The 27,679-nt window shown below is 32.0% G+C and overlaps 1 protein-coding gene across 1 annotated transcript; it reads left to right on the top strand.

Moving 5' to 3' along the window:
* The first annotated feature begins 1,435 nt into the window (after positions 1 to 1,435).
* LOC123702894 (homeotic protein empty spiracles-like) lies at positions 1,436 to 26,306 on the top strand. The gene is made up of 3 exons (XM_045650740.1): positions 1,436 to 1,961; positions 14,876 to 15,048; positions 24,861 to 26,306. Exons 1-3 carry the CDS (start codon positions 1,517 to 1,519, stop codon positions 25,053 to 25,055), a joined length of 813 nt encoding a protein of 270 aa, XP_045506696.1. The 5' UTR covers positions 1,436 to 1,516; the 3' UTR covers positions 25,056 to 26,306.
* The last annotated feature ends 1,373 nt before the right edge of the window (positions 26,307 to 27,679 follow it).

Below are 27,679 nucleotides of genomic sequence, written 5' to 3'. Positions count from 1 at the left end.
TTAAGAATTATTATTTAAATAAATAATATTTTTATTAGGTAGGTACCTACCTAGAGCCTAAAATATGTTGACTGTAGAGAATTAAAAACAATCTAGGTATGAATTTTTCTTATAAAATAAACTTGCTTTTTTAACATTAATTAAATATAGAGCTATTACAAGGTTTTTACTTTTTATCAACTGATGTTAGGTATTTAATGTAGAGAGATAGAGAAAGTCGTTTTTATGAAACTCTTACCCTATAGTAATTTGTTTAGCCCATTTTAAAAAATACACAAATCTCTACGCTTTATGTGGTTTTTTGATATATTTTTTAATTTAGTTAACGTAGGTAGGTAGATACCTACGGATTTTATAAGTTCATTATATTATGTAGTTTATCAATTAATAAAAGCTTTTGTAATGTTAGGCCTTTCCTAGTAGGTAGGTAGGTATGTATTTAATTTTTTATGTAGGTAGGTACCAATAGATTTATTTTCATGGTCAAAATTTTATAGTGTCTTCCTAAAGCTAATTAAAAAGGATATGTTTAAATAAAACTACTTAGGGGGAAATAATAGAAGAAAAGCTCTACAAACAGTTCATTATACAACATTTGTAATCGAAGTTGTACAGAAAATTCTATTAAAAATAACAATCAATGTAAACAGAATTACTTACGTACCAACAGCAAGGTAATAAAGCTATAATTTATTGTACAATCAGCAATATCAATGTAATAACAAAAATCAATTTCAAAAATCATAACAATTTTAATTAAAAATCAAACTATTTACCAAACACTTCTTAGTTTGTAATGGCGGAAAATTTGCGTGAAATTCAATGCTTATCGCGTTTCATTAAAATTTAAATCAACACGATAAATACGACGGCACAAAATTATTTTATTATCGATAAAAATTATTGCGGACGCCAAACGATTCTATACACCGGCAATTTCGCACCGAATCGATTATTCACCATTCGGAAACCGATGAAAAAGTTTATCTCTCGATACATTAAGCTAATAAAGCATCCGAGTTAATTAAAGACTATTGCTGCGTGGACGATGCGACTGGCAACGAACAAAAAAAAAGAATCCGACGTACCCAATCGCCCGCCTAATTGAATCATAACCAGCTAAATTTAAGAGCACCGCAACCCTGTTAACGCTTTCCAAGCTCAACGCATCACACCATCTGGCCGGTTAAAAAAAGCGATATCCGAACGGATCCCGCCCACTGAAGAAGGTTCTATATTCAAATTCCGCCCGCTATCTAGAACCTACCAATGGCGGGAAAACTGTCGTATTAATGAGCGTCGTTTAAGCCGGCAGTAACACCCATAGCGGGAGATCAACCAATGGGAGATCGGGCGTCCATGTTCGAAGTTTTTTTTATCTGCGGCGGGCGTCTAGCGCGGTAAAGGGCTCATTCGTCCGCGCGCCGGCCTGGCGTACGTATCGCTCGCGCCACGATGGATTGTGTCTGTGTTGTGTGTTGATAACTGTGTGCAGTGACGATAGATTTGTGAAAGCATGATGCCTCTCGCACCGACTCCAGTGGTGGCGGTGCCATCGAAGCCGAAGATAGGGTTCAGTATAGACAGTATAGTGGGTGACCGGCCGAAGCAGACCTCGCCGCCCCTGGCGAGCCCGGGCAGCCCGTCGCCGGTCGCGTCGCCTCGCAGTCCTTCCCCGCGGCCTTTGCTGCGACCGAGTGCTTTGCCAGCCGTTTTTCCTTCTCCGGAATTGAAGAGGCTTCCGTACTTGGACGCTCAGAGCCACCACCACCAGTTCCTGGCGCATTTTCAAGGCGCCGCGTTGGCTGCAGCGCTCGCCCATCAGCAGCAAGGGTTCGGAGCCCCTCTGCCCCCGCACCCCCCGCCCCACCCCGCCGCTCCTGTACCTAGAGAATCGTACCAGCTGTATCCGTGGCTGATTAATAGGCATGGAAGGATATTCCCACATAGATTTCCTGGAGGTAAGAGTTATGTTTAAGAGAGATAATAATTTTCGATTATACCGCAAAAATAGAGAATCTTTTACTAAGTATCGTCGGTTGTACTGGTCATTGTAAATCTTATTATAAACCATTTTCATAAATTCATTTTTATCCGGTTCGCTAAAAGTAATATTTTTGTTGACATTTATGCACTAGAACAAGGCCATTTAATTTATTTTTCTCTCCAAGCGTATAATATTGCATATAAAATAAATATAACAATACAATAACAATAAAGTTAAATCTATAGGTAATGTAGAGATTTTTTTATAAATAAGAAAAAAAAAATCCAGCGTTAAAATTTACCTAAAAATTTAGGTACTTATTATAGTTAAAAATAATGGACTGATAATGAGTATAAATTCTACCTCATTAATTCAATTACCTAAAACTTAGAATAAATCAAGTGATTAGGTAATATTTACAATGATTATAATATTAACAGTGAAAAAAATGTAGAGTCGACGAAAATTATTTAAATATGCTTCAAAAAATTATACCTCATTATTAAAAAGCACATAAATATCTAAATATATTTTAAAATAATAATAAAAAGGTCATTTGAAATGAAAATAATTTAATATACCTATTCAGAAGTTTATTTACATACTTAGGTAGGTACTTGTGTTACGCGTACTTAGGTAGGTATTTCAACAATGCAAAAAGAAACAATTTTTCACTAGGTAAAATTTTACATCAAATGTAGTGAAAATTAATTGTTATATATATTATTGAAAATAAATTAAAAGTAGGTAAGCAAGTGTGATACCTATAAAGATCCGTCGCTTCGGTGCAAAAAGCCTTTATTACGAGGCTATGTTTACAAAAATAAATTGCAATATTACCTAGGTAGGTACCTATAAAAAATAACAGTGATAATGTCCTAAACATAATTTTCCTCCTAATATAATTTTGATTTTTATTATTTATTACATTTTATTTTTAGCTCATAGGTACGTAGATTTAAATAAAATGGTAGAGCCCAAAAGTTATCAGATATTATATAGAGCTACATTAGCATCATTTCATTTGATATATTAACTAGCTGTTGCCCGCAGCTTCGCTTGCGTGGAAATGATAAATTTTCATCCCCTATTTTAACTCTCCAGGGGATGAATATTCTAAAATCCTTTCTTAGGGGACGCCTACGTTATGACATCTACCTGCATGCCAAATTTCAGCCCGATACGTCCAGTGGTTTGGGCTGTGCGTTGATTGATCACTATATCAGTCACCTTTGAGTTTTATATATAGGTACATATAGATTAATTATAATTGACAATACCTAATAATATGTTTTTGGACAGTTTTATATTTCTATTTTATTTTTAATATTTCTAGTTCAAAATTTACATCAATCCGTGCTTAATATAATAAATGCGAAAGTAACTCTGTCTGTTACTCAATCACGCCTAAACTACTGAACCAATTTTCATGAAATTTGGTAAGGAGATATTTTGATACACGAGACGGGACACAGGCTACTTTTTAACCCGGGAAAATGACGCAATCCCGGAAATCCCACGGGAACGGGAACTATGCGGGTTTTTCTTTGACTGCACAGGCGAAGCCGCGGGCGGAAACCTAGGTATTTCATCAATAAATATGAATTAGTAGTACGATGTCGCGCATTTGTAAACGAGTTAACATTCGAATCCGCATGTAACCACTTAATTACTACTTTTTACCGACATTGCAAAATATTAATGAGTTCACACTTCGTGGCTTTATGTAACGGCATTTATAAATTCGTCCGTGACCATCAAATCGCGTGTCTTAATATGATGTTAATTATTTTTGTTTTTATTGATGTGTGTTGCGTGGCCTTGCGCTTGACCTGATAAATTATGAAAAGAAATTATAGTTTATACTTAGGTACCTACATACTTAAAAAAAAGAATAAATAAGTAAAAGAAAAAAAGAAGTAAAAATGTGAGGGCGGTTCAAAAATGTGACATCATGTGCTCTAAACATGTAGGTCATCAGAGAAATACCTTTTCAAATTCTACCTGCTAAAAAAAATATTTCAAAGGTAGATAGATATAGGTAATTTAGTTTTGAGTTGGTAATTTCTTTGCTGCTCAATTATTAACATAACTAATATTAACATACATACCTACCTAAATAAAACATAATGCATTGCAAATTTATGTTGAGCGTATTTTCTGCCACATGAAAACATTATTACAATTGAAATGAATAAATAAGGAAAGGCCTGGTAGTAAACCTGTAAAACCAAACATTTTAAATATTTTTTACCTGATACATTTGTGATGGGAAATAATTTGAGATGTAGAGCTAGAATATAAAGGTTTATTGAAAAAAAAAAATACCTATGTTTGGACTGTAAAAATACTAGAATAAAATTAGGTTCTATAACTAAAATGTTGTAGGTTTTCTTGTGTTTGTTTTAAAATGTTGTACCTCTTTCTAGACATTTTTTGAGCAAGAAATTCATTCAAATATATTTCTTTAAGTCACATTTTCTTGACATGACGAGGAAAAAAAAATATATCTCAGTCACATCCTAGATTTGTCTTCGCGTAAGGCCTACGGCGTTCTCAAATTTAAAGTATTTTATTGTTATCTAAATACATCCAATCCTCCCTATCTCTAATTAGGACAGATAACCCTGTTAACAAAACGTTTCACACATCGACAGTCAATAAACCGGCTGATTTATATAGACAGTATTATCAGAGCTTATCTTTCTCTTGTAAGTGTTGAGATAATTTGGTGGTGTTACGTTTTTTTGTCAACCTTATGTAACTGAAGCTCTTACGAGTTACGATGTGTAATTGATAGTAAGGAAATGGCAAAGAGCTTGTTGATATAGTTTAAAAGAATAGTCCGGTCAATTTAGGTATCAAAAATTAAAAAATAAATAGTCCAGTCAAGTATTTAAAAGTATAAAATTTCCCATCCAGCTGATGCTTGAAAAAATTGTCACAACGTAATTAAAAACAGAATATCAACATTTTTATCATTCCGACTACCTCTCTAGTCAGGTCAAAGGTAACTAGTATATACCTAGGTACCTACCTATAGTAGATTTTTCATTATTGTGTCATAAAAATATACCAATGTATTTTATAAAACTTAGGTATAAAAGCTCTATCGATGAAAGCGCTACAAAGTAAGTGAGATATTATTTATTAAGATAAAAGACAATTTTATCTTATAGGAAGCTTGTCATAGATAACAGATAGTGACCGTAAAAGTTTATAATACAAGCGGGTAAAGCCAGCCCCTTGATATTTTTGACACCTAAACTAAAAAAAAATGTTTTTTTTATTATTTATTTATTTATTTCACATTCGCGCATTGGATGATATTTGTAATATTTTAAGCATTTTTATTGTAAGATATACAGTTTTTTTGTATGTGCTGCATTTTCTGTTTATTATTTTTGAAGTTATGTTGTTACTGTATTATATTACTTTTACTTGGTGTAAAAGTAATATAATAGATACAGTAACAACATAATACATAAACATATTTTACTCTGTAATTTAAAAAGTATGTACCTATGTTTGGACGTTTATTACATAATAATGGAATAATAATTGAAAAGTAGGACAAAATTGATCATATTATTACGACATTACATTTACTATTTGTAAAATGACCGAGCAAACTTGAACGAAGAACCGTAAAGATAGGTATTCAATTAATCCTTAGAACTTGATTCTCTCTTTGAAAATATAACAGACTAAAGAAATATACCTATATAATATATTATTTATTTCTTTATTCCAATATACATCATATAGAAATAGCATTAAGTGAATAGTAGATACTTCAACGTTCAATGAATTATTAAATATCGCTAATAAACAGTATTTATGAAACGTATTGAATTTAGTTACGTCTTAACGGCATTATTAGTCAATATCTAGAAATGCAGTTTAATGTGTGGCACAAACGAGCGGTTGGAACGCGGCGTTTTTTCTCTTCTAATAACACAAGAGGAAAAAACGCTAGTAGTAAGACAGCAAAGGATCGAACAGATTTTGTTCCGTGCCGGAAAATGTTTCTCTTCGGATATCGAATGTTTTATTGCTTATAGACGACAGCTTAGGCTATTGTTTTTGGTAAATCAGAACAGGTATGTCATACTTTTATTCCAACTTAAGGTAACTTAAAATACTAACTGACTTTCGTTAAAGAAAATGTTTAATAAAATACATTAACAATTAGAAAGTTTTTTAAAATTCTCAACTTCGACAAAAATAGAGTCTTTAAAATAACTTATTTACTGAAATTGGGATGATAACAACGATATTAAAGTTCTGACTAATAAGTATCATCCTGCAAACATCCATACTAATATTATTAATATTATAACTGCGAAAGTAACTCTGTCTGTCTATCTGTTACTCAATCACGCCTAAACTACTGAACCAATTTTCATGAAATTTGGTATGGAGATATTTTGATAGACGAGAAAGGACATAGACTACTTTTTATCCCGGGAAAATGACGCAATCCCGGAAATACCACGGGAACGGGAACTATGCGGGTTTTTCTTTGACTGCGAATCCGCGGGTACCAACAACCTAGTAAATACCTACATTATGTATTTAAAATTATCAGTTATCGTTTATTTTCGAATTCGTGCACAACCCGCCTTAAGCGTTTTTAATTACAAACTACTGCGAGGCAATTTTCGCCAAATAAGTCAATAATTAATTTTTAATCACTCGAAAGGATTTTCCACGGTTAAGGCATAACAAGATATGGTCGACTATTATATGGCCATTTTAGATTTTTAATTAAACTTTAATTAAAATGGCGTGGGATTATTTCTCTTATAGCTAAATAAAGACATCTAGGTATGTGCAATACGATAAAAAATAAATGATCACTCTCCATTGCGTGTTACATGATTTCAACAACCTATTTAATTGGTAGGATAATAGCCTCATATTTTTCACGCTTTCAAACCCATGTCTTTTATGTTAGATTGGGTAACCTTTATTTTCCTATAAAGTTGTACAAAGCACCGTGCTTTTGTTCTAAGTGAAAATTATTGAAGTCTTATTTGTAACTATCTGTGTCCCGCGGTTTCACCGGCTCCTGTTGGTCTTAGCGTGATGATATAGGTATATAGGCCTTCCTCGATAAATGGGCACCGAAACAATTTTTCAAATCGGACCAGTAGTTGCTGAGATTAGCGCGTTCAAACAAACAAACTCTTCAGCTTTATAATATTAGTATAGATAAAACATTTATTTATATAAATTTATTTTTTTACTTAGATTTGAATAGCGACACAATTAATGCTGTGACCAACCTTAACCTATAAGGGTTTTTAAATATCCAATAAAAATGAACATAACAACATTACATAATTTTCAAAATGTCAAACACAGAACAACCTAATCAATTAACACCGTGAACGCTCTATTATCTATGACCCAAAAAAAAAATCGAATCTGTCAAAAGCGTTTGGCGCCATAAAATGCTTTGAATGTCACTTATCTATATATGTTTGCGACACAGCGACACTGCGGTAATTGTTTCAAAGGTTAGAGATCAAAATTGCAGTAATTAGAATTGATAATATGTAATGGATGTTTCTAGTAGATATTTATGATTTATTTTTAAGAGCTTGGCAACTGATTGATTTCAATTATTCTTTTAAATAAGCGTGAAAACAGTATTTAATTTGCTTCTTATATTATACCTTCCTAGTTCCTACGTAATCAGACAAAAGTCGTAAGGTACTTACCTACTTTATATGTCTAAAAGAGCAGTGATTCCAATTCAATGCCATGCATTAGTTTTTGTATCACGCATGTACAAAATACAATAAATGTAGACGAAATAGACAATACAAGAAGATAAAAACTAAAAGAAATTTAACCTGAGTAGTAGCCTGTTCAAGCGAACTTAATAAGTAGGGTTTTATTCCAGTCTATAATCTATATTCTATCTGAATATCAAATTTGAGCTTAATCTGTTCAGTAAGTAGGTAGGTTCACGCGTCTAAGTGCTAAACGCGTTAACTTCCGGAATAGTAGGTACCTACCTATTTTGAAAGAAAAATCTATTTTTTTAAATTAGGTACAAATTTAATACCCAAGGCCACATTAAAATAGGTCTATCATGCACATAGTAAACAATTTATTATCTGTGCTTAATTAAGTTAAAAATATTCCATATCAGGCCGAAAACATAAAAAGCAATAAAACATTATCTGTGCCTAATTAAAAAGTTTCGTACTACATATGTATTGGTACTTAGCCTTGCTTGTTCTATTTCATAATTATAATACACAGATAACCTATAGCTTGCTACAATGTAACGGTCGTACCATTAGTCGTAATTATTTGTGATAAGTTAATTACATTGATAATAATTTCTTATACTCAATTCATATATTTCATGCGAGTGAGATAATTTCTTAAAAATAATTTTTGCTTTTTGTAAGACGAATTGCGCCTACGAATTAGACATTTTGGGAAAGATTTTCAAATTATAAAAACAATTGTGTGAACAGTGAAATTAATATCAAAATGTATGGTGTTTTTATTATATAAAATAGCTTTCATAAAGCGAACCATAATCCCCGCCCCATATCAATTACGCATTGAGGAAAAATATTCGCGCCATTATATCTGTCAATAAAAACTGTCATGGCGTCACAAAGCAAATAATAATCACCCTTACAAATAACTTGCCCTTCGATAATATTATTTTTATGAACTCCGTTACAGAATTTAATTAAACTGGATTAAGTTTTTATAGACGCGTCACTTAAAACTATTTTTATACAGAAGCGGTTTGACAAAAGAGAGCCTCTATTGTCACAAGGCGGGAACGAGTGCGCGCGATTATCAACCGACGCCATTGTCGTTCGAAATTTGATTGTTTTTTAGTGACGTGATAGCGCGTTTGTCGATATTTTAGAAATGCCATTTATCGTTTCTTATATAGAATGCCGTACATTCTATTATATTTTAATAGCAATACCAGTACCTGCTTATACCTCAAATAGGAAATCTGCAAGTTTTTCTATCAATAAAATGGCTTCATTATCATGCCGGTGTCCAAGTATCTACTTATTTTATATCCCATAAATATAAGCTTTACTACACTGTTCCGTAGAAAGATTAAAACATTTAAATTAGTGCCACTTTAATCAACGACAAAGTAGTAAAAATCTTGATAATATCAGTAATAGCTAATATACTTAAGACAATGAAATATAGGAGGTGTAAGTCAACAGCTAGCAACTAGCAAAAACTGCTGGAAATCGTGTTCGTTTTACGAGTATATCAATAAACAAACCGTATCTTTATACATACCATTCGACGATAAAATACAATGTTAGCGCTATTAAAATGTTATAGACGTAATTAGGTACGTACAGGACAGGCGTTATGTTCTCTTGCGCACGATCGTGAACTTTAATGATACGCTTCATCGATTATTTCGTCCATGTACGGCACAATACGAAATTAGTTAATACTATCGATAATCGTTCATTTATCGATAGCTGTACGTCACTAACCTTCGCCTCGTTAACGTTGGTAGCACTGTACGTCACATCTTTCGTTACGCACCTTTTTTAATGACCGCGATTGTTGCCGGATGCGTTTTTTCAACAATATTTCTTTAAAGGATTGAATGGGTTATAATTGGATGTAATTTGAGAGTACTTTGTTGTTGGTCGAGCGAGATTAACAAGCGTTTTAAATTAAACTATTTATGTTCGTTGTGTTGGCAGCGGTCAGCCATCTTGAAACAAGATCGGTAGTTAGATGAAGTGATTTACGTTCGGGCCGAGACGTAGGATGGGAGAATTTATGATTAATTATTCAGTCTGAGCTGTTTAAAACTAATTAAAGGAGATATTTGTTCAGTTTATAGCTTGACAAGATAATTCGTTTTGAAAAAACGATTCCTAATTACTGGCTTTCATTTAAAATTGTCTGAGTTAAATCTTTGTGGGTTTTGTTTTGTGGGCGCGTTTAAAGTATTTAGCCGAGGAAAGAGAAGTGGCTTTTTTGTGTAGTTTAAGTGTTTGAGTTCTTTTTTATAATGTTAGGAATTAATAATAAAATATTATGAGCCGTAGTAGTTAGTACGGCTACGGGCATATTTAGTAAGTTATCAGGTGTTCTCATAAATTATATTTTATGAAATTACCTTACTTTTGAATATATAATTACATGAATAAAGCATTTCTATGGGTTTATAATAATTATTATTAGATAGTCGTCGATAAAATAATTATAAACATAATTATTATAATGTCGAAATCTACATATCTCTTTCATTTTCCTTATTAACATTTAATTCCCCCTAAATTAATATTAATCATTGTAAATATAGAATGCTAATAAACATTGATTAATTAGCTCTTAATTAACCAAGCTCTGTGTATAATTTATTGGTACCGGTGTAAGAATTTTATAGAATGTAACGTTTTTGTGTCGACAATTATTCATTTTATCGATAGTGGTTTGGACGACACTACGATTATTAATTTTTCTGCGTTAATAACACACATTCATTTTCATATTTCACAAAATAGGTACTTTTTTATCGAACTATAAAAATACAATTTTAAATTCGGATTCGCTTGCGGCGTTTAGCACCCAATACCTACCCAAGTAGGCTTTCTATAGGTAAAAAACCTGCTAATTTTTAAATTGGATGCAAAAAAGAAAAAAACAATTTGACATTAACAGCTAGATATATTATTGTTCATGGCGTCCGCGTCGTGTGGTTTGGGCTGTGATGATGACATGATGTGGGATCATTAAGCCATTGCTACACTATCTGGTGACCCAGGCTAGTGTCACGAAATACATAAATTCAGCATTTTACGATCAAGATAATTTCATTGACGTTTACAAACCGACCTGAATCTTATCTATTGTTTTTATTCTTTATGAATTTTTAACACGTGATTTTATAATTAAATGGAGACGTTGTTCCTTGGAATGAACATGATAACAAATATTTAATGAAATTAAATAAATGAGATAGCACGGACTTTCAGAAAGCTCATAACCTAACTTATCTTCCTACTATTTGATATTGAAATCTTCCCAAATTGAGAGTGGTATGAATAACGAATAACAATTTAATTATAATAAAATAATAAAAAGATAAAGAGCTAGCGCGCAAGAGCAACTTTTGTCTCCGCAACTATTTTGTCTCTCCCATCAACTCTATGGGCTAGTAATAAAGTGCGCGCACGTAGCGACACAACTCCCCATAGAGTTGATGGGAGAGACAAAATAGTTGCGGAGACAAAAGTTGCTCTTGCGCGCTAGCTCTAGGTACTAGTAATTATTTTGTTGAAAAGATAAATTGTATGGTATAAATTTCAGTAATATAATAATACAAAATAATAACGTTCTTATTTAATAAATTCAAATAATATCCACTTTAGCGTATATCATAACACTTGTATAATTTATGTGAATAATAAAACTTGTGTAGGTACACGCGAAGAAATCATTTACCGCGCCATAAGTTCAATTAATTTAAAATTATTTCGCAAAATTATATACTTACACATTACACACGCTAAATTATGAAATGTACGCTATGTAACTATATAATTATTTATCTAATTAGTTTTAAAAACATATTTTAAAATCGCTTTTTATATGTAAGTTGTAAATCATTAACTCGAAAACCACGAATTATGTGTAGTTTTAAAAGATTATTATCAAATTTTGACATGACGTAATTGTGGTAATTAAATTTTATTATTGAAAATATTAAAAATAAAATTTATTAAGTTATCAACTTTAAATGGTGGACGTAAAACTTGCTAAGTTTTTATTCGATTACGTAATATTGCTAAAAACGTATTGATACTCATAAATTTGAATTAAAGAAGCATAATTTAGTTAACAAAGGGAAACGGCAATTTAACTATAACCAGTAAATTGTTTAGAAAAACTAATCATTTAGAATATTTTCAAGCATTTATAACATATCTTGTAAAGTACAACTTAAAACAGATTAAGGACTGTAAATTGATTATTTTTTCTAACCTTAGTGATGTCCTTTAGTTTATTTCAATTTATTCATTTAAGAAAACCATCAATTCGTAAAAAGAAATTATACTGCAAAAAAACGTTGTAAGAAATTATCTTGTCAACTTATTTAACATCTTATTCACATGTTATTGTATCATAGATTAAAAAGCAATTATTTATCTGTTGTTTATGAAAAAATAACGTTAATTTAAGGGCCGATTTTTCAATGCCCAGATAAACAGCTAGATAGACTTTATTCTTCAGTTAACAAAATATTCAATTTTTCAATAGACGAATAGGACTTATCTATCGAATAACTACGTTATTTGAGGAATAAATCTATCTGCTGCTCCAACGGCCAGATAGCGTGCTATTCGACGATTAGACGTTTGAGTTGACAACTGACGCGTCAAATTTGGGATATTTTCGTTGTATTTTCGTATGTAATAACATAGAGCGTAGAATTTTTACAATAAAGCCTCTTTCTATAAAATAATTATCAATTAAAATCATATTGAAATTGATGTTTTTGATAGTACCTACTGATGATCATGCCATTGAAAATTTGCCGGACGCTGTAAAATATATAAATTTTAACACAAATTTAATCAAAACTCTTTACTCGAATCAAAACAATAATCAACAATCATAGAACACAAGATAAACTTAAAATGCACTCCTGACGTGAGTCATAATGACGGTTGTTGACATATTGCAAGTTGACTCTATACCGCTCTAACCTGACTAATTTAATATGTTTGTTTCGCCACTCCAAGAGCAGAGCTGCCAATATGGAAATATTTGGTCAGATAGTTATTCATCAAATAAATCACGATTGAAAAATAGGCGAGCCGTTATGAGTTAGATAAGCAATTGAATAAATCTATTCGAGGGGTAGTTATTAGACTGTTTATCTGGGCATTGAAAAATCGGCCCTAAATCTACCTTAAATAATTCAACGTGAATTAGCCATACACTTAAAGTTGAAGTATCTTCGAAGAAGACGCAATTAAAATGACATTAGGCTTTGCGTGCACCCACCCACCCAGGTTGAGTAATGCTCATTAATTATATGGGTAAAATATACTTGTAAATGTTTATGTTTTGCACTGTATACGCGACCCTGGAATGCACTGTTACATGATTTATGCAACCCTAATTACTGTCTAAAAGTAGATAACATATGCTAAGTACAATATATTAGTTGTTTAATGCTCATATAAAAATTATTTAAGTTCTTCCCACTGAAAGGCTCATTTAACGTCAACCTTATTTTATATTTAGGTAAACTAGCTGCGCTTCGCGGTTTCACCCGCCTGGCTCTGCTCCTGTTGGTCTTCGAGTGATGATAATAATATATTACAGCCTCCTAAAGCCTTCCTCGATAAAGCCTAACATCAAAATAATTTTTCAAATCGGACCAGTACTTTCTGAGGTTAGCGCGTTCAACTCACAATCTCTTCAGCTGAGATAGAGAAATATATGCGCCATTGAAATCAATAGCACAATTAACGAACACCACAAAATAATAATAAGATTTAACTATCCAATGATCAATTATACTATTTTCAAAGGATGAATTGCTCAAGTTAACAGATAATATAAATGTCATACAGATAACATAATAAATAATTAATATTGATAGTCGTTTGGTTGTTATTGTCAAGTTCCTTAAAGATTGTATGAAATAATTGGTGTTGAAAATAATTGTGATTTGTAACTGCATGTTTTGTATTGAATGGTCAGTAAACGAGCTTCTGGTTAAGGAACGTCATGGGCGGTCAATTAAATGATGGGTTACGGTGCATTTACATCAAACGTGCGAATGCTTATTCTAACCCCACTGTGTCAAATTCTTTTAGTGTAAACTGTAAACAGGCGTAGAGCATTCTTTCGTTGTTCTTAGTGCGTTCGTGATTCTAACAACGCACTAAGAACAACGAAAGCAATGTTCTAGCTAGTTATGTTCTAATACTGAACAACACTGATTGCGAGTTTTCGTTTACACTAAAAGAACACGAAAGAATGTTCTTGCTCTAGCTCTAGCTCTATGTTCGTTTGATGTAAATGCACCGTTATGATTGAATTTTCACATAGTATTCGTAATACTTATTTACTGTAGAGAACGAATTAGGAAAATATCGTGGTAATGACAAATAGCATATAAAATTATGATAGAACCCTATATATTTTTATTTGTTATCATAATTTAATATTATAATTTTTATTTTCATGATTATCGATGTCCTCTTAACTCGTTGAAAAAAGACATTTTAATTTTTATAGCTATTTATTTTATGATTTTAACATGATTACTTTTAATTGAATTAGGCCATTAAAATCACTATTATTAATATTAATTATTATTATTTATAAGAGAGATATAAAATGCCATGATTGTCACAGTAATGCTACCTATAAAATTTCATAGATAAACACGAACGCGTTGAAGTAATCAATTCCATTGCTAATTATTAAGGTAATCTAATTAAAGATTAATGACTTAAAACAATTAAAGTTGTTATTAGACACGATAGATACCTATGACATACAATGTATCATTATATTGGCTATTGATCCGACTTTGTTCGTATAAACTATAAATGATAAATCTAATATTGTAAATGCGAAAGTAACTCTGTCGTTTCTTCACGCCTTAACCACTGAACCGATTGGGATGAATTTTGGTACAGAAATAGCTTGTGACATACATAGGATAGGTATTATCCCGTTTATCCCATGGGAATGGGATCTATTAAATAATTACTATGATATGTAATCCCTAAATGTATATAGTAGGTACATACCTACCTATTTAATAAGTTGTTAGTATGCTACCATTATATCGCTTTCTAAATATAAATTAATTATTTCTTGTTCCAGGTCCAGACATACCCGGTTTCCTCTTGCAACCGTTCAGAAAGCCCAAACGGATCAGAACAGCGTTCTCCCCCTCTCAGCTACTCAAACTTGAGCACGCGTTTGAGAAAAACCACTATGTCGTGGGAGCAGAGAGGAAGCAGTTAGCGCAAGCTTTGAGTTTGACAGAAACACAGGTTGGTAATCTTTATTCAACTACAGTAAATTTTCTGCCCGTGACTTCGCCCGCGTTTTTTCAAAGAAAAACCAGCATAGTTCCCGTTCGTGTGGGATTTCCGGGATAAAAAGTAGTATATCTTATTCGGGGTCTTCAGCTACCTTCATAAAAAATGAGATAATATGCATTCTTTATAATCATATTACATCTATTGTGATGTAATAGGCATAATATGATACTGAAAGCATCTAGATTACTTTTCATTTCACGCAGTGACTAATCAGATGAATGATATTTGGACACAAAGATATTGATATCTTTGCTATCGTTGCTATGTCAAAAACTGTTGTTTAATGCTAGTTTAAATTAATTTGGCGTCAACGGGAGCACCTACATCCCTTTTCCACTGAGAATCAATCTATCCATCCTGGCAACACGGGATACACACAATCAGTCAGACTCTACCCTTTTAATTAACAAAAAACCATTGAAAAAGTGGCTATATAGTTTGGGTCGATTAAACCGTAATTATTTCATAATTACCTGCAAACCGAATGATATCGAGCCGCGTCTAATTGTTGGAAACTAATAAAAAATGTTATTACGCGATTATTAGCTCTACTTGTTCGTGCTGGTAGCGTTCGCAAATAAATCATTGTTATAAATATAATGATATAGATTATAGTTAATGTTTAAACGTTTTATTGTTTAACAACAATAGTAGTACTATATCTACCTACTTAGGTAGGTACTTCATAGTTCATATTATGACCTTAATTCCTTACACGACATTATGTCAGATGGTATGTAATATTCTAAAAGAACCTATAAATTTCAGTTTAACTTGCCCCTCTCATTTATTGGTTGTCACTTGTCATACCTATATCTTTCAATAAGATTAGTAGGTATAAACTTAAATAATAACCATTATTTTGATACCTAAATAAAATAATTTAACATTCGACCCAAAACTCCACATTTTTTTATAAAAATTTAGGTATGCTGTAAGCTGTTGAAAAGAATCATCATTATCAAATCATTTTTGCATAGATAAACACTAAGTACCTTTAATTTTTACATCGATTAATTTCAATATTCCCATTAGAAAGATTGCTCTTATCTAGACTAAATTTTTAAGAGATATTCTCCATTCACTTACTGAAAAAGCACATTAAAGCACAATAGGCACAAAGCAGCAAACAATTAAAAAAAACATAAGTACCAATAAAATGCAATGTCTATATAATCCAACAATATTCCAATAACAATGAATATGCTGTCGGTCCGAAGACAACAGGGTGTGGTCGCACGAAACCTCGTTTCTATATTAGTTTTTTAGTAAGATATCCGCCTGCAATGCAGCCCTGAATATATTAATGTTAGAAAGTTGGGCGTCGGCTGCTAATCTTGTTGGGTAAATAATTCGGTATTAATTATGTAAATTCATATAAATCATATGCGTTTACATAATTTTATACGTGTGTATTGCGTGTTGTTGCAAAACGCGTTAGATTCATTACCGAAGTGTGCGTTGTTAACCATTTGTAGTTTATGCATGATTGGTCCAAATTTTCAACACCTCTGTCAAATTCGCGATGTTCCGTTCGATACAACGATTTGTTATATTTAATTTACATTTTAGATACGATGTACTTTAATTGAGGATCGACAGCTGTTGATTTTGTAAGGAATTCAGTTTAATTTTTGAATTAATAAAGTACACGCTATTTTTTGGTATAAGAATGTAGAGTCCATATTCTTGTACAGAATTTAAAAAATAAAGAGGAGAATTTTAGGGGACAGATATTGTTTAGTAGGTATGTACTTAATAAGAATTATGTACTAGAGCTACTTTTCAGAATTAAACAATGCTGTAGGTACTATGTCTAACAATTAACCATAGATTGATAATTAATTATTAACTAAACTTACCTACATGTATTTGCTTGATTTTAATGTTCTGATTAGATTTATTCCAATGAATGGTTTCTTTCTAAAAATTAATTTACAATTTAAAAATCTATTTGGTTTTTAACCCATTGAGCCCCGAGCGGCCTGATCGGGCCACGACACAATAGATTTTGGGAAGATGTGATTCCGGGGGCTGAGTTAGTATTGTAAAATGTAAATTACAAATGAGACAAGCCTAAACAGCCCGTAGTGTCACATTTTCACTAATTTCTATATCCCTATCAACTAAATGTGAAATTATTTCATGCAATATGTATTGTCTAACAATCCATACTAATTTATACTAATATTATAAATGCGAAAGTAACTCTGTCTGTCTGTCTGTCTGTTACTCAATCACACCTTAATTACTGAACCAATTTGCATGAAATTTGGTATAGAGATATTTTGATACCCGAGAAAGAACATAGGATAGGTTTTATCCCGGAAATCCCACGGGAACGGGAACTATGCGGGTTTTTCTTTGACTGCGCGGGCGAAGCCGCGGGTGGAAAGCTAGTAAACAAATATACAAACAAACTTTGGCATAATTATAAAGAAGTATAGTACCTATTATTCAATTAAATATACCATTCTTGGAATCGTGAAAGAGAAATTCCTAAAAACCAGTAAATGAGAAATGATGATGTTATAACTGTATTTTATTGTCTGATTTATTTACGGATTATGTGAAGCCTAACTTGGAATAGTAATCATTTTAATTACTTGATTTATTAGTCTTTATTTTTTATTTTAAGATGGAAAATACAGATTATTACATGAAAAGGTGTGTTACAGTCTAAATATAGGATGTTCGTAACAGCAATTAATCTAGAATTCTATGAGCAACGGAAATAGTTTAATAGAAAAAAAGACGTGGAACATCGTACTAGCTAGTTATTACCTCATTTTTTATATTTTTTTTTTATAAAAAAATCGTAACAGCCACGTTTATAAATGCAACATCGGTGAATTAGCGCTAAATTGTTCGCCGCATGCGATGTTGAACGAAATGATAAAAAGTAATTTCTTGTTGATGGTTTTTTTTTCTTTTTTTTCATGAGGCAATAAGTTGCCAGTGTCAAGTTCGAATTGTTGATTATTAATAAGTGCCCTTTGATGTCTGTATTACTGCACTTAAAAATGATTGATTACAATTTTGATGTTTAAATGTTTCTGTAATTAATAATAGACAATACAATAATTGTAGGGTCCTTTATTTTGTAATACGAGGGAAATTAATCAATGGAATATAGCAATAAAAACTACTAGGTTCAAATTATATACCATTCGAATATTCATCGAGAATTGAACGGAAACACAATATTTATTACGAATATAATTTGAATTGAATGACACATAAAATATCTAAAATTGATTTTAAAATTAATATGTATGAGCTTTGTAAAATATAACGCGTAGAATATTTATGCATGAAAAAAAAAACGTTGCGTTCAGGAATCAATTTATTGATACCTAATTTAAATTGTTGAACAAGGAATGCGCGGGAATTGTCAACGTTTTATAGTTTTTATTATCTTGTTGGTGAAATGCGATGTTCCATATTAGAAATTAACATCGAAAATTACGAGGTAATGAGGCTTCAAGAGAATGTTCAAATTTATTGCCTTTTGATGAGTGTATTATTATTTTTTTAGCGACTCACTGAGCGTTAGGGGGTACCGAAGCGTGTAGCTCATAATGTTACCATATACATAGTTCTGTATACCCTATAAAAATGTATTTTTCCTTGCCTTGTTGGTATTTTATTTTTACGGAAATAACGGAATTTTGTTCTGTAGTAGGTAATTGTTGGAGAAATTCTTAATAGAGCTAATTTTATACTAGCGTGTAGTTTTTCAACGGTTACCACAATTTACAATAATTATTAGGGTATATTTTCCTTTTTTTTAAACAGATACAAAATTTAAATTAAATTACTTATAACCAAATAAGTATATAAAAATCTTGCTTACTATATTAAAAATCTATACATAATATGATATACAATCACATTAAAATAAACATCATGTTTTTTCCATGGCGCCCAATAAGTACCCTTGTATACCTACCAATTAAATAATTAATTACAAATAGCTAATACAACAAAAAACACAACAAATACGACCTCACAAAACGTCAACAAAAAATTGGATATGACAGCGAGCCATTTTCTTTAACATATAGTCCCAAGTTCCAATAATCGAATTAAGTACGGTAAACATTTTATCTTAATAGCTCGTATGAACGTTGTGAGCAGCTGTGTATAATTTTCTTAATAATATAAAATTGGTATCGTGTAGAACCTGCTTGGTTAGATACTCTGTGGCTCTTTGCATGTCCGTAATGGAAGCAGATTAAATGCCGTTTTGGCGGGAACGTTTCGTTTATTTTTTAATAGAATTCGAATTTTGTAAACAATCATTGACCTTTTTTGAATTGTCTATGTTTTGTTTGCATTTAATTTGCTTAATTACAATTCTATTTTTTATTATCATGAATTGTGATGAACAAGATTAAACGATATAATGGAATACGGGCCAAAATTTCTAAATTAATAGGTACTAACTACCCTAGCAAAATTAGCCTTTACTTTTTTAATACGATTATTTTAACTTCACCAGTAGGTATGTTTGTTTCATTCAAATATAGCTATACTAATTTAAGCTCGATTTTGACCAAATCGGACAGATTTAGTCCTAACTTTGTACACTTATCAAAGATTATGTTCTAAATTCTTATTGAAGCGTGTTTTTTTAGTTATTTCAATATATTTATTTACATTAGCTAGGGTGTTTCTTTACATAAGTAAGTGCCGTGAACATTGCAGCATCCCGCGACTCCACCCATAGTGAATCACGCATGCGCTTGAGATAAATATATAAACTTATATAGGTAATGATGTAAATGCATAGGAAATTGTGGCTTATACCTAGCTCAACTCCGTATCAGAATATATGGAATATCCGTTACTAAAAAAATCGGGTTTATTATTGATGAAGATGGCACTCGAGGACTGCCGCGGTAAAGCTATTGCATAGCATGCATTCAAGCCACACCTCCACCCGTCGGAGCGTGAGGTTTTTTCGTTACGGAATTTCTCGATTCGGTCCCAATAGCTTAAAAATCGGGATTGTTACCTATTGATATAACATGTCAAAAGATTTCTGTGAAGGTAAAAAGGGATAAAAGGAAAAACTACTTTATCATTTTGAAATATTGTTGATTTTTGCTGGTGAAGGAAGATCTCTTTCTCTATCTTTACTGGCATAAAATATACCTATCATCTGTAATAACACAGAGTAGAATTGACTGCTGCCCCTATACCCCGTACTTAAAGCAGTATTATAAGCTACCTATATTCTAATATACTACAAAGTAAGTATAATGCCATAAGATAGACAGACACCATTATACAGTAATTCATATCCAATATTCTATTTGATAGTATTAATAATTTAAACATAATTGAGTGTCACTCTTCTAACAACCGTTTTCTAAAACCAAATTTAATTATATTTCAATGCTTTATTCAATAAATCATAGAAGCATAAAAAATGAATAGAGCACAATCAAAATGACATTGAATGCATCGTACTACCGAACCGATAATCACCCTCACACAAAATGGCTACTAATTTCAAAAGTAAACATTCATCACAAATGAACTACCGTCACATAATCGACTATCTCCAATTATTCTCACAAAGCGTTCATTATTACCAGCCAATTGATCTCTCCCTCTATCCAACGGGAATTCGTATATCTATCCCTATAAAATCGCAACTGGCAACCCCAATTTGTCGTATCGCCGTCCCGCTCGCCCTCGTAATGTCATCCCATTCCCGCGTTAATGGTTCGACAATAAAGTAATATACAGATAAATAGCTTTCCGCTTAAATTTCGCCCAATTTCATTGTACCCCTTAATTGCGCATCTCCCCTTGATATGGCTGGCCTTGTCTGGCATGTTGGGGATCGTATTTGGCTCTCGCTCTTGCCGTAATCCATTGGGGAGAATAACGCGTACATAAGCACTTAATCGTATTTCTGAGCTCTCGAATGACACCCCTGTATTTATTCAGTGTGTATAGTTATGATACCCTCTTTGTTTGCGGAGACTTATCGTGTTTATAGAACCAGCGCCGGTTGACCCCTCGTTTAGAAGTGTTCCATTTCATCTGCGTGCTTTTCTAAATTGGTTTAGCGGCAGATGTGACAAAAGTTTATTGTTCTCATATAACGAAATTTGAACGATTAAATTTGCATGAAAAGGTTATAATTGTTTAATAGCTTGTTTAGTTGCGTCGTTTCGTTGATTAATGTTTTAGAAAATTTTAATTTTGTTCATGTTTAACGTAAAACTTTTAGTAGCGACGGGTTTTTTTTATATGAGCGATATTATGTTTGTATTATGTCTAATATGAATTATGATGGAACGGGATTTTATTTGGGAATAAATAATATTTAATTTTTTTATAAAAGAGCACTACGATTTCTAGAATTTCGTAGCAGTTTACAAACAAACTGCGTTCCTTTTTACAAAATGTTAATTAGGTATTTATAATATTAGCGAACTTCAATCTTAACTTCTAATAAATATTTAAGTATTTATGAGTACCTAGGTAGTATTCATAGTAAGTAAGTAGTATTTCTAAGTTAATTTTTCTGTCTACAACAACTTACCTACCTCATTTTCGTAACGTAAAGATCAAACAAACACACACACATTAGTATGTATGAACATATAACAACAATGATAAGCGTCCCCAAGCGGGGGCATGGGCCATGATTACAGCATGACAAATGGCCCCGTGGGACCGTTGCAAGTTAACGCGAATTTGTTCTGGTAACCCTAAATTTATTATATAGAGTGAACGGGTTAGGAATTGAGTTTAAATGTGAATCTTTAAGTTAGTTTAAATGGTTATTGGTTAGAAGGTAGGTAGGTATATCCAGTGACTTGTGAATTCTAAATATTTATTTAAAAACTAGCGGTCCGCCCCGGCTTCGCCCGTGGTACATATTCACGTTTTCTCTACATATAAGAACCATCCTCGAACTTCAAGGAATATTATAAAAAAAGGTTCTCAAGTTATGCGCTTACCAACACATTTTGGGATTCATTTTTATATATAAGAATAATAATCCCAACGTTTTGTCCTTATTATTTTTCAATAATTAGGTTTATTCTGTAATTAATTTATTAGGTATCTTGGTAATAACTAATAATAGGATAAAAAGCAAAACTCAAAACTCTTTTTGTACGCAGATGGATAAATTAACTTAGAATGACTTTGTATGAATACTTAGATACTACTCATCAGGAGCTACTTAAATATTTATTTGAATTCACATTTGTGAATAATTGTATTTCCATCTGACCCCGAAGTTTTTTTATTCTCACAGACATTAAAATTGTGTTGAAATATTTAAATAGAAACAAAAAACGCGTAAACCGCGTAAAATACACCCATTAAATTGGCTATTAATGACAACAATGAAATACAATATATAGTATCCAACTATCCACCATTGCCCATTCTACTAAAACTACATTTACGGATTTTAAATCATTTCTTCAGTTCTCACCTGTATTTAACTGTAATAAAATTTTAATGTTTAAAATGTGCGAAGCGTCCATTTTCAAAGTTCTTCGTTACAATGTTATGTCACTGTATGCAATGAATGGTTGTTTTGAATTATGTTCGTGTTTGTGTGTTTGTTGCTTAATCGTGTTAACATAATTGAGTTATATACTTTCTATTATATGTACTTGTATTATTGTTAAAACTGAGGATTCATTCGTGTTGTACTTGATAAAAAGCTATGCTAAGATCTGTAGCTACTTATGTTAACTTTCATGCAGATTCGGTCAGTCATGTTTGCCTTGATTTTTAAAGAGTATGTAGGTATGTAGGTTATATCAATTCTTAATAACCACACAATATGCTTTTACTTATAGTAAGATAATGGGATATGAAAGGACGTTCGCAATAATTAGAATTTGTTTTATTAATACCTAGCTGACCCATTGAGCTTTGCCCTATTTTTATTTAAGTAGATATATTTTTTTAATGATTAAAACATCCAATAATATCTCTACTGTACATACAGGAGTATTAAATAAGCACAGATTATATACATCATCTCATACTTATCGTTACACCCGTGAAATGAACCGTGTCCAAAAATATCATCGAATTCAGTTAGGGTCACCATTTATCCCTTTAAATTGGATAACAAAGGCGTCATGGTACATTAGCACTTCATATATTGACATCAAATATCAATTTGGTAGTGACACCCCTAGTGCGTAATGGCGCGTGAAAGAGCGAGACAGCATGAGGGAAAACAATTAGGCTATGGAAACTATTATGACAGGAATGACATTTGAAACTTCAAACTGGAAAAGATTCGATTTTAGTCCTCGTTTTTAGGAGAGGCAATCGCTAAATTAGATTAAAAAAACGCTCTTCTTGTTGAGATCCCATAACTTTTGGAACTTGGAAATTGTTTATTGGAACGTCGTTTAAAAAGAAAACTAGGTAGGTACCTATGTTTTTTATCGAGTATAATATTGCTTCCTTTAAACTCATTTTTATAATGATAATTATAGGTACCTTGTTATGTAACGGATGTGTATTAAGCTATAAGTAGGTGGGTGATATGTGCAAAAACATCATAAAACCGACATAAAAACATACAAATTCATGAATTGTCATTTCAATTCTTCAATAAAAACTAAAACGTAGTAACTTTTTATCAGTTATTTCGATAGCTATATCAATTGAATATGCGGGTAATAATATTTATGTGATTACATTTCAAATAATAAATTATATTTTATTTGATTTTGATAGCGTAAAATTGGTTTATATAACGATTGGGTTTGTTTTGCTTTTGGTTCAAATGACAAATTAATAAGCAGGTGGAAGATAAGTTATAGGTAGGTACCTAGCTACGTAGTCTAGATGAAATCACTATAAATTATAAAATAGGGATGAATGCTCAAACAATTCGATCGAATTTTATTCAACATCTTACATTTAAAAATTAATTACTACATTTAAACAGAATACATAAATATTTTATCGTCTTTTAACGCACATTAAACAAGCGAACGGAGTCGCGTGCAAAAACAAGTATTTCTGAAAAGCACGATAATATAAATAAACGTTAAACGTAACCTCTGTAATAAACAACCGCGAACTTTACGAGCCACCCGCAAAAAGGTAGTTACGGATCGCCAAATCTTTGTGCAAACCTTAATTCTGTAGTTTTATTGTGTGCTGCCAGCAAAATGCACGATATTACCATATTTCCTCAAAATTCCACACAAACTTAACTGGCAACATCGCGCATAGATTTTACGCGCCATTAAACACGTGACAAATAGCGACAAGATGGCGGATTGTATTTTTGCGCGGGAAATCTGCTTTGTGTTTGAATAGTTTTCTTTCAATGGAGTTTTTGATATATTGGGGTTTCGATAGTTGTTAGTTTGTTACCCCTTTAACTTGACTGTAAATGATTTATTGTTGTTGCTGTGTATTATAATGTATTCATATCGGAAAATGTTGTGTTTTGTTCGTTTGTAGTAAATGGTTTGAGTTCATTTTGATGTAATGTAAAGATAAAACGTAGGTATTCCAGTGATTATAACAAACGGTTGAGAGCTCAAGGCAAAGTTTAAGAATATGTTTGTTTCAATTTACATATTAAGTATTACTAATGTAATCGGCATCATACTATTTATTTGAAGCCCAATATCATAATGATCACTTATAATCGTAGAATAATTCAAATTCTAGAATTGAACCCGAACAAATTGATATTAGGTATTCGCAGTATCAAATTCTAATGTATGTTTTCTTTACAGGTGAAAGTATGGTTCCAAAACAGAAGAACGAAACACAAAAGAATGCAACAGGAGGAAGAGGCCAAGACTGGAAAGTCCAGTTCATCCGGCAGCAAACCAGATGACAATCATTTCAACAACTCGTATGAAGATGAAGACGAAGAACTAATAGATATGGACATGGACGATCTTAGTGAAAGTGAAAATGAAACGTAAAGTGACAGGACACTAAAGACTTGTACATAATAATGTAATTTAAACGTACCGTAGATAAAACAATTCTACTTATTTATTAATCGAAGGATTATCGGTAAACTGTAAAGAAAGTATTTTATTGTAAGCGACACTGATTTTCAGTACACTGTCAAACGGGCGAACCTATTAATTTTAATTCAACTGAAACTCGAACGGTTAATTATTAGTAACAATTTACTACCTGTCATTTAATCTCGAAGCGTGTCATTAAAATGATACAAAATGGCGTCGAAACGACCTCTTGTTAGCGCGTCAAGAATTATTAGATAACAAAATTGGCCGCATTAAAATAGTTTTGGGATTAAATTAATTAAAAATGCCTCCTTTGATGCGTCCAGTGATGTGGGTATAATTAGACAGTTTGATTTTAAACGCTGATAGCTGCAGTTGAAGAGAGATGGTTAATGTCAAAATAGATGGTAGAAAGAGAGAGCGACCATAGACTATAAAAATATAGATGGTGGCGATTATTGTGCGTCGTTTGTGGGCCTATTATTAAGAGGTGCGTTCGGAATCGGTATCGACGTTTGGGATCGCGTTCGGTAATTGCTCGCGACGAAACAAAATTGTTTATAAACTGTTGATTGTTCTGTTAGGCTATTTGTCTACGCGCGTTCAGAAACTGATTAGAATCAAGGCTTTCACGCCGATGCTATTGTACGATCATTGTCCGATTGTTTTATTTATCGTCGCGATCGGACAAATAAGGTTATGCTTTGTTTGTTTCAGTCGTTCGATTTGTTTTAAGGTACTTACAAGAATCCAAGTCTCGTATTTTGTCCCCATTACATACTGCAGGAATGTTAACATTCAAGTTAAAAGTCAAATAAAGGGCAGTTAACCTCGTGAATGGAATTCTTATCATTTTACTGTTCACGGGTTATTAGAGCTTGTGTTATTGAATTTAATATAAATAGTGCTATTATGTATATTATTAGTTATGCATTACCAATATAGTATAAATCGTTTTCCTGATGCATGGATATATAACATTCATTTTTCCATAGACAAAATGGGATTTTCCATGGAAAATTCGCGAACATCTCGCAAAAACCACAAAAGTAGAGTAAAGTACTACATATTACAATTAATTAAAACGAATGCCACACGCAATGTAATCGTAAAGGATTGTTTTTTTAATTGCGCCCGTGCTGGAATGAATCGTTTAATTTGAACTTGCTTGAGCGTGGGACAGGCCTATTGTTTGTACGGGCAAAAAATTATTCCTGCCTTTGATGAATATTGGTGTTGGATAGATTTTGAAATCGAAATGTGGTAGAATGTTCCGCAGAATATAATATGGGTTGAAATTTTTTTTTAGACAGTGATAGACCAGTAGAAAACATTGCTAGCTTCCTTTCTTTCTCTAGTTAATGGGCTATTTTTAAAATTAAAATGCTGTAGAGGTGGAAGAAGTATTTTTTTAGGATAAGTGATTTCTAGGTCAAATGTTATTGATAGTATAGTAGGATAAATTGTTATGTTCCTGTATATAAATGTCGTAATTTAAAGGGATACAGAGTAATTATTAAAGTTCTTTGCAAAAACATTTTATGGATGATGTCGTACCTTTACGTCGATTAGCTCTTCAGCTATAGGAGACAGACCTTCTGAAAAGGATGTTATAATATAACAGACTATCCATTTTTTTAAACCTGCCAGTGTACCTATAAGATTTTTCTTCTTCTCCTCTTAGTAAATATTCAATTATATCCAGCCTTCTATGTTATGTTAATTTTTTTAATTCTTCCAATTGTGTCAATTGGTAACAGTGACATTACCAATTGGCAGATGTCAAACCGAATCGATTCGCGCCTTAGCCTAACTTCTAGGTTCCTTCTTAATTAAAAGAAAAAAACACGCTCTCATACTACTTCTGAGTTCTGCTCCTTTATCTTTGAAATGGAGCGATTACGCGCGCAATTTGTAATTTCTTTACCGTCCTTTGTTCGGTGATTTACGAGTCTCCCATTACTTTATTGATTGCGAACTAAACGCGACTCGGGCTGTAATAACTTGTTGGTTGTGTTTGCGAATGTTTATTAAACTTGTAAGATTCAGTTGGGATAAACAATTTCCGGGAGATTTATGTGTTCGGATATTGACCCCGGCGCGACGCATTTCTTTTTTGACTGGAGAGGTATTTTTTGACAGCTAATTCTTTCCTCTGAAAACTTAAGCTTGAATTTTATGATTCTTCTTTAATTGTAGCAATGTTGTCAGCAAACCTTCTGGTTCAATGTTCTCATTGAAATATGTTAAGTAACTGGGACTAGATACGTATAGGATGGTATTCAAATGATAATTTAGCAATTCTTGTTTAGCTCTCAAGATGGTCGTATAAAACACGTAAATTAGACATATACATGGCCCTCATTCATATAAATCAAACTATGTTTCTTGTAAAAGCTTTGAGAATTTAATTAATTTTGTCATACATTATCTTTACGATCTATATTTTTAAGAAAGTCTGTATTGTGAATATTAGTGATATATCTACACTCGATGTGCAATATTACAATTTTAATGTAGAAAATATCGATATAACGTTAATAACAAACCGTTTCTATTATTCATAGTTCTAA

The sequence above is a fragment of the Colias croceus genome, chromosome 24 (assembly GCF_905220415.1).
Source record: "Colias croceus chromosome 24, ilColCroc2.1".
Lineage (NCBI taxonomy): Eukaryota > Metazoa > Arthropoda > Insecta > Lepidoptera > Pieridae > Colias > Colias croceus.
This window is presented reverse-complemented; position numbering and strand designations above follow the sequence as displayed.